General features: G+C 38.6%; 1 protein-coding gene across 3 annotated transcripts in view; it reads right to left on the reverse strand.

The window, feature by feature from the left end:
- The window catches only part of ASH1L (ASH1 like histone lysine methyltransferase), a 128,351-nt gene that overhangs the window by 107,945 nt on the left and 263 nt on the right, over window positions 1-20,143 (reverse strand). For 2 of the 3 annotated variants that reach the window (XM_070397462.1, XM_070397461.1), the window contains exon 2: window positions 4,653-5,173. The exons of the other annotated variant lie outside the window; for it this stretch is intronic. In XM_070397462.1, coding sequence (XP_070253563.1) covers window positions 4,653-5,072 — 420 coding nt within the window. In that variant the 5' untranslated portion in view covers window positions 5,073-5,173. The remainder of the gene's footprint in view (window positions 1-4,652; window positions 5,174-20,143) is intronic. 3 annotated transcript variants of the gene reach the window in all.

Consider the following 20,143-nt stretch of genomic DNA (forward strand, 5'->3'; position numbering starts at 1 on the left):
ACTCTAACTCAAATAGCTTCCAAAGTAAACAACCAATATGAAGGTAGGGCAACAGAACTCCATTCAAAGCAGGTTCTGGAAATACCTATATACCATCAGATTGCCCTTTTTTAGTAACTTTTGTCAAAAAGAACATGAGAATGGAAAGATAGCAGTGGGATAATGTGGACTTGTACCTTTTCATAATTTGGTATAAGAAAGACTACATTCATAGATGGCAAACCCACAAGGTATTATAGGTAAGATGAGAAAATGTGACCATCTCCCATATTTAACAAACCTCAAGTTCTCTGGGTAGCCCTAAAGAGACTAAATATGAAAAATTCATTTTTTTTTTTTAAAAGGCATTGGGATAAACATAATACCAATAGAAGTAACAACAAAAAATTATCACTTGGGCTCATGTAGTACCTTCTAGTGAATGAGTCACTAAGATGTGTTAAATGCTTTCAAAAATGTTTGACATCTAAAACTTAGTTTTTTAAAACTAAGAATCTAATGTGGGGTTGTTTTTAAATGGAAGTACTATAGATATCTTAGTTTACCACTCACTGTGTTGGGACAAAATACTTAAGGAAAGTTTTTGTTTCATCTAAAAGTTTTTCTTTTTCAGAACTGCAACCTTCGCCATGAATGGGTTTTCTAATGTATTTACTGAAGTTGTCCTTATCAGGAAATTAATGCAAAAGCCACAGGTAATAGCATTACTACCAATAACACAGATTTTTCTTTTTTTTATAATGACTATAAACAATGACTTTGCAGGGACATCAGGCATGAGAGTGAATTAATCTCAAAAAATATTGTTATTCTAGAAGGCCGAAAGAGAAAAAATTGGAGAAAAAAAGAAGAGAGATATAATATTAAGCTTCTATGTTTTATTAGTGATCTCATTGACAGTGTCGCAAAAAGCCTGACAAGCAAAGAGAATTGTTCCATTAGGGAGTGAGAAAGGTACTTAAAATAAGAAAGGAAGATTTAAAAATCTAGACTTCTGCAGAATTTACACCAATACTTACAGAAACAATAAGAGGTATTTTCTCAACATGTTTTTTAAAATATGCATTTGTCAGTCAGGAAATGTAAAAACTAAAAAGAGCACCCTGACACTCAAAAAACATTCATTAGTAAAAGAATAACAAATCTATAATAATAAAAGCATCATATGCTAATTAAACCGGACATCCTTCTGGATGACCTTCCGGGCAGACAAAGCTGGGGCTGCAAGCAAAGCCCGTGTCCCGGGTACCAGCCGGGGCCAGAGGGAAGCTCAGGTCCCGGGTGCCTGGAGGGAAACCTGGGTCCCCAGTGCCAGAGGGAAGCTGGTGCCGGCAGCCGGGGGAAGGAAGGCCTACTCTTGCACGATTTTGGGGAGCGGGCCTCTAGTAAATTAATAATTACAATATAATGTGATATATGTTAAAACAGATAAATACATGCAATGAAAGCACAAAGGTTAGAGTAACTCAGGGAGTGTTCAGGGAACATTTCACATAATTGGGTGATATCTAATTGGGTGAGTCTTTCTACTCCCTCATCCCTCATCCTTCTTCCTTTCCCTATTATGTACTGAAGCATTTTCTTTCCATTTTTTTTAAAGGAATTCAATAACCTTAACTTTACTGTTGTAATTGTTTTCATTTTTATCTTAGATAATTTCCTTCTTGAAGTTGAAACAAAGAAACTACTCACCTAGTATGTTTAAGAGAATTTTTACTTGTTTGATAATTTCTAATAGTCATAAGCAATAAACAGATTAAAAAAGTAAAGTTGCCAAGTTCCTCTGCCTTTGGCGGGCAATTTTCAGTATCTCCCTGTCATGTCTTCTGTATGCCTTTACCTATGCAATCAAGGACTAGACAGGGAGCTACAGGATAATCACACTCAGCAATTTTGCTTTTACTGTGAAAGTCAATGATTTCTGTAAATTGTTAGGATCATCTTTCTGCCTTCACATATATTCTCAGATGTTAGAATTATATGTAGCTTAGCTAAAAATAGGTAAAATATTCTAGTGTATAGTATATCCACCATCTGTGCATTTGTGTCAAATAACTCCTAGCCGAAACCGGTTTGGCTCAGTGGATAGAACGTTGGCCTGTGGACTGAAAGGTCCCAGGTTCGATTCCGGTCAAGGGCATGTACCTGGATTGCGGGCACATCCCCAGTAGGGGGTGTGCAGGAGGCAGCTGATGGATGTTTCTCTCTCATCGATGTTTCTAACTCTCTATCTCTCTCCCTTCCTCTCTGTAAAAAATCAATAAAATATATTTTATAAAAATAAAAATAACTCTTAAACTCTGACTTCCTAATATAGCAGCTTTTAAAAATTACATGAACAGTTAATGATCAGTGAGTATTAACATGATAGTAATATATTTTTTCAGAGGGTCTTGTTTTTGCCCTCTGAAAACTGTTGAAAGAAAAATTACATTACAAGATAAAATATACAATCTGTATTTCTATGTTTTTACTATAAATTTTGCTTTAAAAGCAGCATTGACAAAAACTGAACTACTTTTGTGAATCAGGGGCTGGGGATAGCATTGGCTGTGTTTGGTAATGCCTTGTTTTAAAATAAATAAAAGAAAACTCCAAGCTTCTTAGACTACCAACATGCTTCACAACAGTCAATCTTAGCCAGTGATACTTAATCTTTTTGGAGTCATGAATCCTTTTGAGAAGTTGGTGAGAGCTATATAAAAATACATCCAAACAAAAACACAAAATTCTGCACACACTATCATATTCCAAGGGCAACCACACACACCCAAACCCCTTCAGAGTCCCAGGTTGTGAAGTACTACCTTAGACTATAAAAAGGAAAAGAGAGCATTCACAAGAGCCAGATACTAGATATAAATTTAATTATTTATATAACCATTTAAGAAAGGCATTAAGGGTCCCACATTATAGCCCTACCTGATTTGGCTCAGTGGATGGAGCATTGGCCTGGAGACCGAAGGGTCCCAGGTTTGATTCCAGTCAAGGGCACATGCCCAGGTTGCGGGCTCGGTCCCCATTGAGGTGGCGTGCAGGAGGCAGCTGATCAGTGATTCTTTCTCATCATTGATGTTTCTCTCTCTCTCTCTCCCTCTCTCCCCCTTCCTCTGAAATCAATAAAAATATATTTAAAAAGAAAAAAAGCCCTAACCAGTTTGGCTCAGTGGATAGAGCGTCAGCCTGCGGACTGAAGGGTCCCAGGTTCGATTCCGGTCAAGGGCATGTACCTTGGTTGCGGGCACATCCCCAGTAGGGGGTGTGCAGGAGGCAGCTGATCAATGTTTCTCTCTCATCGATGTTTCTAACTCTCTATCCCTCTCCCTTCCTCTCTGTAAAAAATCAATAAAATATGTATTAAAAAAAAAAAGAAAAAGAAAAAAAAGAGTCCCACATTATAAATACAACTGGCACAATAAAATAAACCAAATTGCTATGTACAGTTAAGCCAGTAGTTGAATTTTGTTCTGATTCTATCACCTAAGCTCTTGCCATTATTTCTGAAGAACTAATTCAGATGGTAGTAATACATTCAAATCCTATGCTAAAGTAATTGTTAGACAAATAAATACCTACCCATCATCAGCAGTTTTGCAAGTATACAAACACCTTCCCTCAGAAACCACACACTCAGTGATTGAGTGTCAACCTATGAACCAGGAGATCAGGCCCCGGTTGTGAGCTCAATCCCCAGTGTGGGGTGTACAGGAGACAGTCAGTCAATGACTCTCTCTCATCATTGATGTTTTTATCTATCTCTTATCTCTCCCTCTCTGTTCCTCTCTGAAATGAAAATATTTTTTAAAAAAAATATCTGTACTAGACAGAGTAAAAAGAGTTAAGAAAAATTAATTATATATGGATAGCTGGTGAGAAAAAGGGGACAATTTTTTTTAACGTTTTTTTTTTCATTGATTCTTAGGCAGAGAGGAAGGGAGAGAGAAACAACAATGTGAGAGGTAAACATTAGTCACCCGCCTCCTGCACGCCCCTTAGCTGCATGCCCCCTACCAGGAATAGAGCCCATAACCTGGGCATGTGCCTTGACCAGAAATCAAACCAGTAACCTTTCAGTACATAGGACAACACCCAACCAACTGAGCCATATCAGCCAGTGCAAGGGGACAATTTTTAATTTACTAACTTGTCTTGTGAGGAAAAACAGGAGTTAATACTTATATAAAACAATTCATTTAACAAAAGCTCTCAACATATATTAGTGAACTGGATTCTTACAGTTCACTAAAAGATAGGTACTATTATAATCATTTAAAATCTTTGAGCCTCAGTTTCTTCTCTGTTGATTTGTCTATAGTCACACTGTTGGTAAATAGGAACTAAGATTAAAATCTAGGCTTCCTAAACAAGTCCAGTATTCTTTTCACTATGCCACTAGAAGCAGGATTCTGGGTATACTCCATTTAAAATATTTGCCATGATTTTACAAATACAAATACATACATGGTAATGCTATCACTCACATCTCCTGACAAGCCACAAAGCCTATTTCATTTCAGTCTTATAAAACAGACTATTTTGAAATAACTTACAAAGATTAAATTCAAACTTCATAGAAAATGTATGCAGGTTAGATAAAAATTAATCGAGAAATCCAAATATTGTCACCACATATTGTTGGGAATTCTACTTACTCGTTTTGAAGGACAGTGTTCATTCTTTTCATCTGTCATCTTCCCACTTTTAAGTGCTTTCCTTGGGTGCTTGATAGTTGTTTTTATGGCAGGTCGACATACATAGTTCTCCAAGTTCTTTGGAGGTTTTTTAGTTCTCTTAGCCTGAAGGCCAATTTTCAATTTTAAATTTCCCTCTGAAAAGTTTGTTTCTTTCACTGAAAACTGTTGCTGTGCATCAGTCAAATCATCATCTTTCCCTGATTCAATGTTTCTTTCCCGATTCCATTTGCGAAGGCCCTCTTCCTCCTTTGCGTTGTTTTCTAGCTCTACTTCTCTATTGCTGACCAATGTTCCAGCATTGATGGCAGAGGGACTCTTTCTTGAAAATCCTTCGGAATCAGAACCCAATCCTAACATAGCAGTATTTCTAAGGTCCATCACAAGTGTATGTTATTACCAAGGAATCCTATGAATATTTTACAGAACTGTGTTCCATAAAAAACAGGAATCTCCAAAACTTGCAACCAGCATCTCTTTCTCTGCAGGACAGACCATAACAAAAATTTATCAGAGTAGAAGTAACGTGAGAAATGAGTATTAGGGGGAGAGGGGGAACAAGTTAGTCAGAAGAACACAGAATCACAGTTGAAACAAATAAAAATGTAGTTCAAAATGAATTTAAATTCCCTTAGTTATGATTAGATTTAAAATTTCAGAGTAAGTTTATTATTTTACAGATATCATAAACAAGCTGAGTGGCAAACAAGCTAGTACAAATCAATGTTTAAAAACCACTGTTATAAATCAACCAAAAAGCTTCTATAAATACAAGCCTAAGTTAAAAATAATTTCATATATTTTAGCACTCCTCAGTTTCAAGGAATGTATTTCTCCATTTTAGTTGAATAAAATCAATTTCACTAAGGGTAAAAGAATCATTTTTGGCTGGTTCCAATGCTCCAACCTTTTTTTATAAGAGGTTATCAGGCTTTTTACATTAGAACTCTTAGGCTAAAATTATCTCTGTTGTACAATTCAACTCTGGACTTATTCAAAAATATTTCTGAGTATCTATCATGTACAATACCCTGAAAGTACAGTATTCAACAAAACAGATCCAGTTCCTAAACTTACAAGCTTATACTTTAATGAGAAAGACAAAAGTTAAACAACTGATCACACAAATAATTTATAACAATTGTTATAAAAACTTTGAAAACCAGAAATTTATTTTTTATAGTAGTCAATTGGCATGCTTTAATTCCCCAAATTCATAAAATATTTTTAAACCAGCATGCCAATTTATTTTACAGTAGGTGAGTGGTACAACCTAGCTGAAAATTTGAATAAACTACACAGGGCAAGCCCCTTCTCAAAAATACAGATCCTCAAGAAACTAGATTACCATATTATAATCAGAAGGCTGACTAGTAAATATAAAACCGAAACAATCCACTTCACTATTCTTAAGGATTGATAGGCTAGTCTTTATTTCAAGCATATATCCCAAACAAGATCCAGCACTACTATCTGGAAAAAGAAGAGAATATCCTTTCCCTTAGAAAGTTCCATTTATGAAGTAGAATATTTTATAGTTTAACTATGTGCCTTAAGACTTTTTCCCCCAATATGATTATAAGATTCTTAAGGCAAAAGACCATATGATAGAATTGTTTTAACTCCTGTAAAGAATTTAGGTAAAGTGTATAGCCCAAATGACTGGCACATAAAAGTTATCAACAATTTATTGTTATTACCATCAATAGTAGTAGCAGCAGTTTTTTAAGTACTGAACAAAGATACTGGCCAACTGACTAAAACTTTTACTTTGTTCCCACTCTATTCATTCACACAAACAGCTGAAAGAGTAATCTTCCAATCAGTTCATTCTGACAATTCTTTGCTGTCTATAATGGCACTCAAGGCTTTACATAATTTGGCTCTAACTATTCAAACTTGTTTATCCTTACTTCCCAACACACAGTCTCTATGTTTCAGTCAAATCAGTTTTCTTTACTGTCCCTAACAAATCATATTCATTTCTGTTTCTGTGCCATGTGTTTTCTTTCCTTTTAAATGTACAAAGTCCTATCTTTTCCATGATGGGTGCACAATCCCGAAATTCAAAATTCGGAAGTCTAAAAATTGAAAGTATTTGCACAATTCACTAATAACAAAACCTGCTATGACCTGATCTCGATCCATTTTTGTATTAATTACCACAATTTCTGTGATTAGTCATACATTTCATGGTGAAATATTAATGTGTTGATTAAGAAATGATACTCTAAAAACCACTGTGGAAATGAAATTACCTAACCTATATTATATTATCTTTCTAAAAGCATCAAAAAAACTTTTGGATAATGAATTATTGACCTATGTTCTCAGATCTATATGTAAGCCTGCACTGACCTGATTCTTCCTTTAATACCTATTATCCATACTGGACCACAACCTGGGTAATTTTTTATTCTTGTTCCACATTTATCAGCTGCTTTCCCAAATAGACTATAATTAAAATGTAAGCCTGGCCCGGCCGGCATAGCTCAGTGGTTGAGCATCGACCTATGAATCAGGAGGTCACGGTTTGATTCCCGGTCAGGGCACATGCCCTGGTTGCGGGCTCAATCCCCAGTGTGGAGTGTGCAGGAGGCAATCTATCAATGATTCTCTCTCATCACTGATGTTTCAATCTCTCTCTCCCTCTCCCTTCCTCTCTGAAATCAATAAAAAAAATTATTTTAAAAAAATGTAAGCTTGATGTGGGTAGGAAACTCTTCTGGCTTGTTCACTACATTCCCAGCACCTGGAACAATGAATATCATATATGATAATACCCAATAAGTAGTAGAAGGAAGGAGGAAAGGAATTTTAAGGCCCCTATAGCTTCTAATATGTTTGGTATGCAGAAAATGTTTCTCCTTTTTGTTTGTTTGTTTTTTGTTTTTACTATGATTTCATCTTGTTATGAGAAGCCTGTTTTTAAATTGTATTTTGACTATATTTCATACAAATGGTTTTCTGTAAACTTATTATCATATACTGCACTAGTAATAGCTTTCAAATCATATCTTAATACCTCTTCTAGCTCTGTACCATCAAAACTAGTCTAAGAAAAACAATGTTCACTAATCTCACTTTATATTCCTGACCACTAATATAAAGTGGCCCTTAGAGCTGTAACACATTCCCATAATCTATGCACTCCACCACCACTCTCCTAGAAGCTATTTCATATCATGTCCTCTCACTGATTTTGCTTCCAATCTGATGATGGCAATAAAGAAAACTGTCACAAGCTCCCACTGTATTGCACACACCTGCCTGTACCTGTTTTCCTTCCTATTATTATATATAAACTAGAGGCCTGGAGCATGAAATTCATGCACTTGGGGGTTGGGGGGGAGGGGTCCCTCAGCCCAGCCTACATCCTCTTGCAGTCTAGGAGCCTTCGGGGATGTCCAACTGCCGCGGAGAGGGGAGAGGCTCCTGCCACCGCTGCTGTGCTTGCCAGCTGTGAGCCCAGCTTCTGGCTGAGCAGCGCTCCCCCTGTGGTAGCGCACTGACCACCAGGAGTCAGCTCCTGCACTGAGCATCTGCCCCCTGGTGGTCAGGGTGCATCATAGCGACTGGTTGTTCTGCCGTTTGATTAGCATATTAACCTTTTATTATATAGGATTGTCTCTATTACCAATTCCACCACTTGAGGATTAAATCACATCCCTGGGATCTTAAGAGCATTATTCAGAAAACTATATTGATGGGCACTTGGGCTATTTCCAAATCTTAGCTATTGTAAAGAACACTACTATGAACATAGGGGTGCATATATTCTTTCTGATTGGTGTTTTGGGGATTCTTAGTATATATTCCTAGAAGTGGGATGACTGGGTCAAATGGCAGTTCCATTTCCAATTTTTTTAGGAAACTCCAGACTACATTCCACAGTGGCTGCAATAGTCTGCATTCCCACCAGCAGCGTACTAGTGCTCCCTTTTCTCCACATCCTTGCCGTACTTGTTTGCTGCTTTACTGATAGCCATTCTGGCAGGTGTGAGATGATACCTCATTGTAGCTTTAATTTGCATCTCTGTGATCATTAGTGACATTGAGTATTTTTTCATATGTCTATTTGCCATCTGTATGTCCTCTTTGGAGATATATCTATTCAGATCTTCTGTCCATTTTTTAATTGAATAATTTATCTTTCCGTCCCATCATTCTTGACTAAATTCTTCTAAGTGTCAACAATATCTCACAATTCAGTCCAATAACTTCATCTCCCCAGGTTATATCATCAAGTTCTATGGTTCTGAATACCAACTCTACAATGATGAACTCCCAAATTTATACATCCAACTACCTATTCAATGTCGCAACCAGAAACACTTAATAGAAAACTAAAGTCAGTATATCCAAATCAGATTAGTTGTTGCACACCCGCAACTTGCTTCTCCCAGTGTTCCTAATTTCAGTAAATGGCATCCAATTTTTGAGGCTCTCATTGATGTCATTGATTTTATATAGATTTAGATATATTTTTATTGACTTCAGAGAGGGAAAGATAGAAACATCAGTGATGAGAATCAAAGATTGGCTGCCTCCTGCACACCCCCTACTGGGGATCAAGACCACAACCCGCACCCTAGCAGGTTTTGTTTGGCTCAGTGGATAGAGCGTTGGCCTGCGGACTGAAGGGTCCCGGGTTTGATTCGGGTCAAGGGCACATGCCCAGGTTGTGGGCTTGATCCCCAGTGGGGGGCGCGTAGGAGACAGCCAATCAATGATTATCTTTCACCATTGATGTTTTTCTCTCTCTCTCTCTCTCTCTCCCTTCCTCGCTGAAATCAATATATATATAAAGACCACAACCCGGGCACCCCGACCGGGAATTGAACCATTGAACCGTAATCTCCTGGTTTACAGGTTGACACTCAATCCCTGAGCCACACTGGCTAGGTGGACTCATTTATTTTTTATTTTAATCCTCACCCAAGGAGTGAGGATATTTTTCCCATTGATTTAGAGAGTGGAAGGGAGGGAAGGAGAGAGAGAAAAAAACATCAATGTGTGAGAGACACATCAATTGGTTGCCTCCCACATTCGCCCCGACTGGGGTGAGGAACAAACCTGCAACCCAGGTAGGTGCCACCCTTGACTGGGAATTGAACCTGACCCTGCAGTACCCAGGCTGACGCACTAACCACTGTACAATACTGGTCAGGGCTGGGGTCATTTGCGACTACTCTTTTACTCAGATCCCACAACCAATACAAGTTATCATCCCCACTATACTAAAGTATATATCCCAAATCCATCTCCCTGATAACACCCTAGGTTCAACTCACAATCACCTATTTCCTCAAGTATCACAATGGCCTCCTAACTGTCCACTCTAGTTACACCACTCTTGCCTTTCAAAGTGTATATATTAGATCAAGTTACTTCCCTGCTCAAAATCTTCCAATAGCTAGCTTCCTATCAAATCTAGAATAATAGAGAATCGAAGATGGCGGCATAGGTAAACACCGGAGACTGCTGCCGCAAACAACCACTTCAAAAATACAACTAAAAGACGGAACGGACATCAACCAGAACCACAGGAAGGCTGGCTGAGGAGAGACTCTTCAACTAGAAGGAAAAACAACAGCATTACGAGGCTCAGAGGAGGCGCAGTGTGGAAAATTTGAAGGTACGGTGGTGCGGTGGTGCGTGCGCAAAGCGGGCTGGTGGCTGAGGGCGCGGTTGTCATTTTCAATCAGGAGGGAGTCTCAGACTCTGGGCTACAGATCCGGGCAAGTCTCTAGGGACCCAGACTCAAACGGGAGAAGCGGGACTGTCTGGCTACGGTCCCTCCGAGGTTTGCAGCCATTGCTGGGACAGAGAGGCAGAGCCCCTGGGGACGGACTGAGAGCAGCCATAGCTGCTCCCTCCCCCGGCCCTGCTGATCCCGCCCCGCCCAAGCCCAGCGCAGAGCCATTTGCCAATCGCCTCAGGCAAAGGCTAGATTAGCACCTCCCCAGAGGACAGAAGTTTTCCACACAGCTGATTCTCAGTCGGCCTGGTGGTCAAATCCCTCTAGTATTAACTACAACAATTAAGGCTTAACTAGAACAAGACTGCGCACAAAGACCACAAGGGGGTGCACCAAGAAAGCATAAAAGATGCGGAGACAAAAAAACATGACAGAAATGGAGGATATGGAGCTAAAAATCGCAATTTTGAGGGCTTGCAATAAACTTGAGCAGAGCCTCACGAAAACTAATGAGACCCTCGATGCTACGATAAAGAAATTAGAAAGTAAGCATACAAGGACTGAAATAAAGAATATTATACCCAATAGCAGACCAGAGGAGCACAAGAATCAAACCAAAGATTTGAAATTCGAAGAAGCAAAAAACACCCAACTGGAAAAGCAAAATGAAAAAAGAATCCGAAAGTGTGAAGATAGTGTAAGGAGCCTCTGGGACAGCTTCAAGCGGACTAATATCAGAATTATAGGAGTGCCAGAAGATGAGAGACAGCATGATATTGAAAACCTATTTGAAGAAATAATGGCAGAAAACTTCCCCCACCTGGTGAAAGAAATGGACTTACAGGTCCAAGAAGCGCAGAGAACCCCAAACAAAAGGAATCCAAAGAGGACCACACCAAGACACATCATCATTAAAATGCCAAGAGCAAAAGACAAAGAGAGAATCTTAAAAGCAGCAAGAGAAAGAGACTCAATTACCTACAAGGGAATACCCATACAACTGTCAGCTGATTTCTCAACAGAAACTTTGCAGGCCAGAAGGGAATGGCAAGAAATATTCAAAGTGCTGAATACCAAGAACCTACAACCAAGATTACTTTATCCAGCAAAGCTATCATTCAGAATTGAAGGTCAGATAAAGAGCTTCACAGATAAGGAAAAGCTAAAGGAGTTCATCATCACTAAACCAGTATTATACGAAATACTGAAAGGTGTCCTTTAAGAAGAGGAAGAAGAAAAAGGTAAAGATACAAATTGTGAACAACAAACAGGCATCTATCAACAAGTGAATCTAAGAATCAAGTGAATAAATAATCTGATGTACAGAATGAACTGGTGATTATAATGAATCAGGGACATAGAAAGGGAATGGACTGACTATTCTTGGGGGGGGAAAGGGGAATGGGAGATGTGGGAAGAGACTGGACAAAAATCGTGCACCTATGGATGAGGACAGTGGGTGGGGAGTGAGGGCGGAGGGTGGGACGGGAACTGGAGGGAGGGGAGTTATGGGGGGGGGAAGAGGAACAAATGTAATCTGAACAATAAAAATTTAATTTAAAAAAATCTAGAATAAAACATATACACTTAGTCAAGTCTTATAAGGCCCTATATTATCTAATCTCTGGCTACCTCTCCTACCTGTTTCTTCACCTAGTTTACTATTCCAGTTCTTTCCTATTTCTTAAACACTAGAGGCCCGGTGCACAAAATTCATGCACTGGGGGCGGGGGTGTCTTTCAGCCAGGCCTGCACCCTCTTGCATTCCAGGAGCCTTCAGGGAATGTCTGACTGACGGCAGGGAGCGGGCCTAAGCCGTCAGTCGGACATCCTTAGCACTGCCGTGGAGATGGAAGAGGCTCCCACCACCACCGCTGCACTTGCCAGCCATGAGGTGGCTTCTGGCTGAGTGGCACGCCCCCTGTGGGAGTGCACTGACCACCAGGGGGCAACTCCTGTGTTGAGCGCCTGTCCCCTGGTGGTCAGTGTGCATCATAGTGACCAGTCATTCCACTGTTCAATTTGCATATTAGGGTTTTATTATATAGGATACCAAACACACTACTGCCTCAGGGCTTATGCTCATGCCCAGATAGCTGTATGAAGTCCTTCATATCATTCAGGTCTCTGCTCAAACATCACTGCTTCAAAGAACTTCCCTAACCACCTAAAATTAACTTACCTTGACTAAATTTCATTTATAACACTATCACCAAAATACTATGACATCATATTCATTTATTTAATATTTATCTTATTAGACAGTAAGTGTTATGAGGACAGTGATTTTTGACTGTTTTATTTATTGCTGTATCCCCTGGGCTTATAATGGCATAAAGCATACAATTAAAACTTGTTGAATGAAGTAATAAATATTCCTTCTGGTAAAAGGCATAGGCCGGATAGGTGTGGCTCAGTGTTTGAGTGTCAACCTATGAATCAGGAGGTCACTGTTCAATTCCTGGTCAGGGTACATCCCTGGGTTGCAGGCTCAATGTCTAGTAGGGGGCATGTAGGAGGCAGCCAATCAGTGATTCCCTCTCATCATTGATGTTTCTCTCCCTCTCCTCTCATCTCTGAAATCAATAAAAACATATTTTTAAAACCTGAATGAGAAGTATCAAGTGTAGAAAAGATATAATTGTAAAACAAAAAAATTAAATCAAAGATTCATGATTTACCTACCGTGGAATTATAACATAATATGTAACAAAAGATAAGTTAACCAAAATGTCACTAATGATGGAATTCACATTCATTTCAATTATAACTCTCATTTGTGGATGTAAAGTATATACATATATATAAATTCTATTTTACTAGCAACCACTTCAAATCTCTATGTTCTGATTCATTTTAGTAACTCAATAGGAATATTTATTTTTTTTACAATGTTTCTACTCATCATCATAACCATATTCTGTATTTAGCAACTTAAGAAATGGTTTCGATTTTCAAATGTCCATAATCAGAATTTCAAAATTCAAAATAATGTGTATTTTATTCTCTTTAAATATCAAGTTGACTTTAGACCAATTTCAGCTCCTGTTCAACATCACCAGTATCATCTGATTTCTTAGTGGTAATTGTATCCAGTTAGAAAATCAAGAGAAACTAAGAAGAATTAGAAAATATTTTTGTTTTTACTATCTTGTCGTCATGACTAAAAAACAAAACTAAAAAACCTGTAAAACATTATAAGCTTTTGGGGCAATCATAAACTAACTTGCACTTTTCAGTGCAAACATCTAAAAGCAGTGAAGTGAAATTCTATTCAGCTCATTTCTTCTTAGTGTGCATAAGAAATCTCTATTGACAGGTAATATAAATTAGAAATATTTGGTATAAGTAGTTTAGTTCCAATTATCATTATATACTTTATTTTAAAAGTTATATAACACTAACTATGAAGAAATAATTTCCCATTTAAGAGTAAAATGAATGTACACTGAAATATTTATTGATGAATTATGTCTGGAAGATTTGCTTAAAATAATCCAAGAGGTGAAAAGGGAGATAATGTGATAACTAGGTATTCAAAAATATTCAAGCTGGATGCTGAATACATGAAAGCTCATATACCATTCTCTTTATCTCCATTATGCTTGAAATGTTCCACATTTAAAAAATCAACACAATTAAGTTGGGGGGAAAAGTATACAATCCTGTCATCAACTTGCATATGTCTGAGAGCAAATGACTGAAAACTATAAAAAGCAAAAATAATTAATGCTAAAAATAAAATTTTATATTATTCAAACATAAATAAGTTAGATGTTCAACTCTGAAATAGCAATAAGGTTATTAGGTAAAGCCCCGCCGGTGTGGCTCAGTGGTTAAGCATTGACCTATGAACCAGAAGGTCACAGTTCAATTCCCGGTCAGGGCATGTGCCCAGGTTTCGGGCTCCATCCCCAGTTTGGGGCGTGCAGGAGGCAGCCAATCAATGATTCTCTTTCATCACTGATGTTTCTCCCTCTCTCTCCCTCTCCCTTCCTCTCTGAAATCAATAAAAAAATACATTTAAAAAAAAAAGGTTATTAGGTAAATTTCTGTCATTACTTGAAGCCATAATTTATGATGATGTGTCAACATCACACTGCCCATTAACACCCCCAATGAGGCAGTTACTAAAAAAGTGATTTCTAAAAGATGAAATGTAAAAATGAAAGTTGTAATTAAGATGACAAATCATAAGTATGAAAATCTAACCTCTACATACAAAAGAATATAAACAAAAAAACATACTCCAAGTAATTTAAAGGGGGAAAAAAACACCCTACAATATAGCTCAAAATAAAACAAAAACTATTTTAACTTCCCTCTCTTATGGCAGCCAGGCTTAAGATATCTCATGCTCTGAAAAGACAGACACAAAGTAGACCTCACAGTGGATTTCAGTAACCTTAAAAGATTTATAACAACACACATAACTTAAATAGCAATATGAAAGTGTTAACTGGAGACATACCACCTACACATATGGTAAAACTTCTCTACTGTTTGTAGGCAGATCATTTTGGGCAGGATTGAATGTGTCCAATTCTTTATTGATAGAGTATAGAAAAAGACTTAGAGTAAAAAGCCTCAAGTAGTACTACTAATTCTATAAAGACACAGTTCCTAGCAAAATATATAAGTTATGGATGGACAGAGACTTGACTTGGGGTAGTGAACACACAATATAGTGTACAGATGATGTTTTGTAGAGCTGTGCACCTGAAACCTGTATAATTTTGTTAGCTGGTGTCACCCCAATAAATTCATGTTTTTAAAAACATATAGGGAAGTTATGGTTTGTACTTTAAAATACAACTCAAGAAAAGGACAGAAAATTTATTTCCATTTTTTTTCTTAAAAAAAATTTTTTTTAATTGATTTCAGAGAGGAAGGGAGAAGGAAAGTGACAGAAACATCAATGATGACAGAGAATCATTGACTGGCTGCCTCCTGCATATTCCCACACTGGGGATCAAGCCGGCAACCTGGGCATGTGTCCTGACTAGGAATTGAACCATGACCTCCTAGTTCATAGTTTGATGCTCAACCACTGAGCCATGCTGGCTGAGCAATTATTTTCCATTCTTGATCCTTAAAAGATCCTGAAGAATTTTTTGTTATTATTACAAGCATTACTTTTGTGAAGTATCTCATACATAGAAAGAGACTATATACATATGTATCTATATGCACAGATATATAGGTTGTCTCAAAAAATGTATACACACTTTAACAGCTGATAACTCACTTAATTTTCACTCCTTTTCAGGTTTAACTGATTTGAAATAATAGGTGAAGCCAGACTAAGTTTTGAACAAAGAAAACTCATTCTAAAGTGCCACTAGACTTTTTCAAAAGGGGATACATAAAAAATAAAGTTTACAGTATAAAACCAACGAATTGAAGGCACACAAATTCCGAACAAAATGATTCTTGATGTTTGCGATTCCACTGCTTCGTGTTATCAGTAGTGCATGGACCAGAATCGTCATCGGTTTGAAAACAGGCATTGACAAAAAAATTATTCACTTCTGTACATTCTTTTAAATTTTGAAATGAAATGTATGTTAATGAATACTGACTTTAACCTTTTCACAAACTTACATAACATTCTTACACAGAGGCCATGACAAAAAAGATCTCTCTCCATTATCTTTTTTTTTTTTAATATATTTTATTGATTTTTTACAGAGAGGAAGGGAGAGAGATAGAGAGTCAGAAACATCGATCAGCTGCCTCCTGCACACCCCCTACTGGGGATATGCCCGCAACCAAGGCACATGCCCTTAACCGGAATCGAACCTGGGACCTTTCAGTCTGCACGCTGACGCTCTATCCACTGAGCCAAACCGGTTTAGGCCTCTCTCCATTATCTTGCAGAATCCTATAATCTGTCCTATTGAAACACCTTTCTAATTTTCTTGTTCTTTTAAAAATTCAGTAATTATTTTTAATTTCTAGTACTAGATTCATGGGTAGTCTGAAATAACTACTGGATTTTACCCCCAGAAGTGTTTTCTAGGTGCATGTATATCCAAATATGACATTAAGACATTTTTTAGCCAGACCAGCGTAGCTCAGTGGTTGACCATAGTAGATCTATGAGGTCACAGTTTAATTCTCAGTCAGGGCACAAGCACAGGTTGTGGGCTTGAGCATGCAGGAGGCAGCCAATCAATGATTCTCTCTCATCACTGATGTTCCTATCTCTCTCTCCCTCTTCCATTCTCTCTGAAATCAATAAAAATTTTTTTATCTTTTTTACATAAACTTACTATGGAAATATATCCAAAACAAGATAAGGAATGCAACCAATGACTGCCTCCTTTTCAAACCAGAGTTCCTCCATCCAAAAACATCAAATGATCAATCATTCAATATCAAAGTACATTTTTTAGCTATGAAGTTGCATAAAAAGTATGAAGACATTATAGCTTCCTAAGAATAAGTAGTGGCAAAAACTCTGCAATTAAGTTATGAAACCTTAACTCCTAGGAATATGCTTCCCACCTCCTTCCTTGACCTTTTGAAAGTCCCTACCATCATACAATTCATAGCTTCAACTGGATTAGAATACCTTCAAGGGTAGAGGCCATATATTATTCATCTTTTTATCCCCTGAATCCAATTAACTCAGTATTTGTTATAACTAAGATAAATTTCAGGAAATGAGCCTCAAAATGAGCCTCATTTCTAATACAAAACTGGAAAGATAGAAGTTTGAAAATAAAGATAACTTGCCCTAGCCGGTTTGGCTCACTGGATAGAGGGTCGGCCTGGGGACTGAGGAGTCCCGGGTTCGATTCCGGTCAAGGGCATGTACCTTGGTTGCAGGCACATCCACAGTGGGGGGTGTGCAGGAGGCAGCTGATCGATGCTTCTCTCTCATCGATGTTTCTAACTCTCTATCCCTCTCCCTTCCTCTCTGTAAAAAGTCAATAAAATATATATTAAAAAAAAAAAGAAAAGAAAGATAACTAAAAGGAATAAATTTATAAACATTTGTGCTGTACTATATTCTCTTACCACCTAATTCAGAATCACATACTAACACTGCAGAAATAAGTATGCAAAGAAATAAAAATAATTAAAAACACGGATCTTCAAGTTCTCCTTACTGTCAGCATGCTCAAATAAAGTCACAGAATCTTTCATCTTTTCAACTCATAACAGCATACTCACTCCCAAACAAAACTAGAAAAAAAAAGGCTTTCAAATGAGACCTGAATATAAATTGGTTCTATTTCATTACAATTTAAGTTCCTGAAATTGTATGCATAACTTGTGTGATTATTCTTATGCTCATTTTCTACAGTTGAGGAAGGGTCTTACATCAGATTCTCAGAAGGGTAAGTGTCCCCAAAAAAACTTTAAGAACCACTGATCTGGCACATCAAAAAATTCAAACTTCATGCCCTGACCGGTTTAGCTCAGTGGATAGAGAGTGTCGGCCTGCAGACTGAAGGGTCCCAGGTTCGATTTAATCAGGGGCATGTACCTTGGTTGCAGGCACATCCCCAGTAGGGAGTGTGCAGGAGGCAGCTGATCGATGTTTCTCTCTCATCGATGTTTCCAACTCTCTATCCCTCTCCCTTCCTCTCTGTAAAAAATCAATAAAATACATTTTTTTAAAAATTTAAACTTCCAGAGAAATAAAATTAAGTTGGCTTTATTCAAGTCATATTCATAAAGGAGATCCTTACTATAAATTAGCCTTTCGAAGAATTCCTTCAGCCTAGCCAAAGTTTCAATATCCATAGGCACATATAACAACAATTCCAAGATCCCCCAAATAGTTTGCTCATAAATGCCCCCCACCAAAAAAAAGCAAAAGACGACACACTCTATCACAACCTGGCTACCTACCCTGTTAAGAGTCTTAATTAAAAATACACTTCTATCCTTTCATATTAAAATGTCTGGAAGATCTAAATACCCTCCAAACCGAATAGATTTTTTTAGGAAGGTTTTCTAGTTTCAATTCCACACTGACTTGTTTGCCTCGCTCTAGTTAATATATATCTCTGTCAAGACAAGTCCCCCTTCATATGTACTCAGGTTGTTTCAACAGGGTCACCTTGATTATTCTCAGCCTAAGGCAGGACAATTTATTAAGAAGTTATTAGGTAAATATTTGTTGACTGAATGAAAGATCCTTCCTCCCAAAGATTTAAAGTTAAGCTGTCAAAATAAAATAAAATAAAAATTAAGCTGTCAGACCCCATGCAGCTGCTCTGGTACAAGTTATGCTATGAAAGATCCCTCTCTCAAACACACAAGCCTAACTGTCAGGAATGCTCTGCTTCCCCCATAAACAAAAAATAATAGTCATGGATACACATTTTCATACAGGTCAACCTGAGCAAGGACAACATACATTCCATATACATGTCTGACACAACTGACCGGTACCAAATATATTATCCAACCAGCCACATATGCCCCTATCTTTCCAATAAACTCAGGATTTGCTTGTCAAAGACCTTCAGAGGCTCCATTCATTGTATGATGGAAATACTACTTGAGTAGTGGTCAAACCATTGAATTATAATCCCAACTTTGTCCCCAACTTAACTTGTGACCTTGGAAAAATTATCTCGTTATGCCTCAATTTCCTATTCTGTCAAATAGGAGAAAACATCTATCCTACCATTTTCACAGAGATTTAGGATCACACACACACACACACACACACACACACAAACTGCAAGTGCAGTTTGAAAAATACAAATGCTTTACTCTATTATAAAGTGTTGATATAAACTCGGGTCTGACAAAAGGCCAAGCATTCTTTATACCCTCACAGTAATTGTGCTGTTAAAGATGGTCTGGGGGCCCTCGCATTTACACGATGCACTCTACTAGAGAAACCAACTATTCCCAAGACCACACCTGGCTATGACAGGCTTCTCCCATCCCTGACCCCAACACACACACACACACACACACACACACACACACCCACACACACACACTACCTAGTGTGTCTACAATACTACTGCCCTGACTGCTCTTCCCCAACAAGTAATAACGCACTCGCTCCCAAACCCTAAAATACACACGCATGTCAATCAGCAGGGAACAACATCCCACGTTTTATTTTTAAAATAAGCTAACTTATAGGGGGAACTCCATTACCCTTATACAAATACAAGCAAACTCTTCCGGAACACTTTCCTTCCTTACACACACACACACACACTGCCGCTCTATACCAACAGACCATCTGTCTTCTAGACCAAAAACATGTCTTTCCATGTACAAACTAACCAGTAACATTTATTCAACTTAGAACCCTGAGATCGTTCTGTCGTTCGCTGCATGCAGTTCAGCGGGTCAGGAGCACAACAGACCCGATCGTGCAGGCAAACTACCCTCCGAAGCTCACTTCTCCTGCCACTCTCCTCCCCGCAACAGACGGAGCCCGGACCTGGGGGGATGCTCCCGTCGGGCCCACACCACACGCGAGATAAACCTGTCAGGGACACGGGCGACTCCGCCTCCGCTGGCTGACTTTCCCGCCCCCCGGCCCCACGCCAGGAGCCCGCCAGTGAGGGACACTCCTTCGGCCCCGCCAGGAGGGACTTCCCGATGAGCTCAGGATCCCCTGCCCGGCGCTCCCCTCCCCCATTCCCGCCGCCGCTCTCCCGGAGGCGCGGGTCCGGGAGATGACAGGAGCGCCCCGGCAGCCCAGGCTTGAGTAGCGGAGGAACGACTTAGGCCCCAAGGCCTCCCCGGCGGTTCTACTCAC

Source organism: Myotis yumanensis, unplaced genomic scaffold (genome assembly GCF_028538775.1).
Source record: "Myotis yumanensis isolate MYYU_CA2020_CCGP unplaced genomic scaffold, mMyoYum1.0.hap1 SCAF_17, whole genome shotgun sequence".
In the NCBI taxonomy this organism is placed as follows: domain Eukaryota; kingdom Metazoa; phylum Chordata; class Mammalia; order Chiroptera; family Vespertilionidae; genus Myotis; species Myotis yumanensis.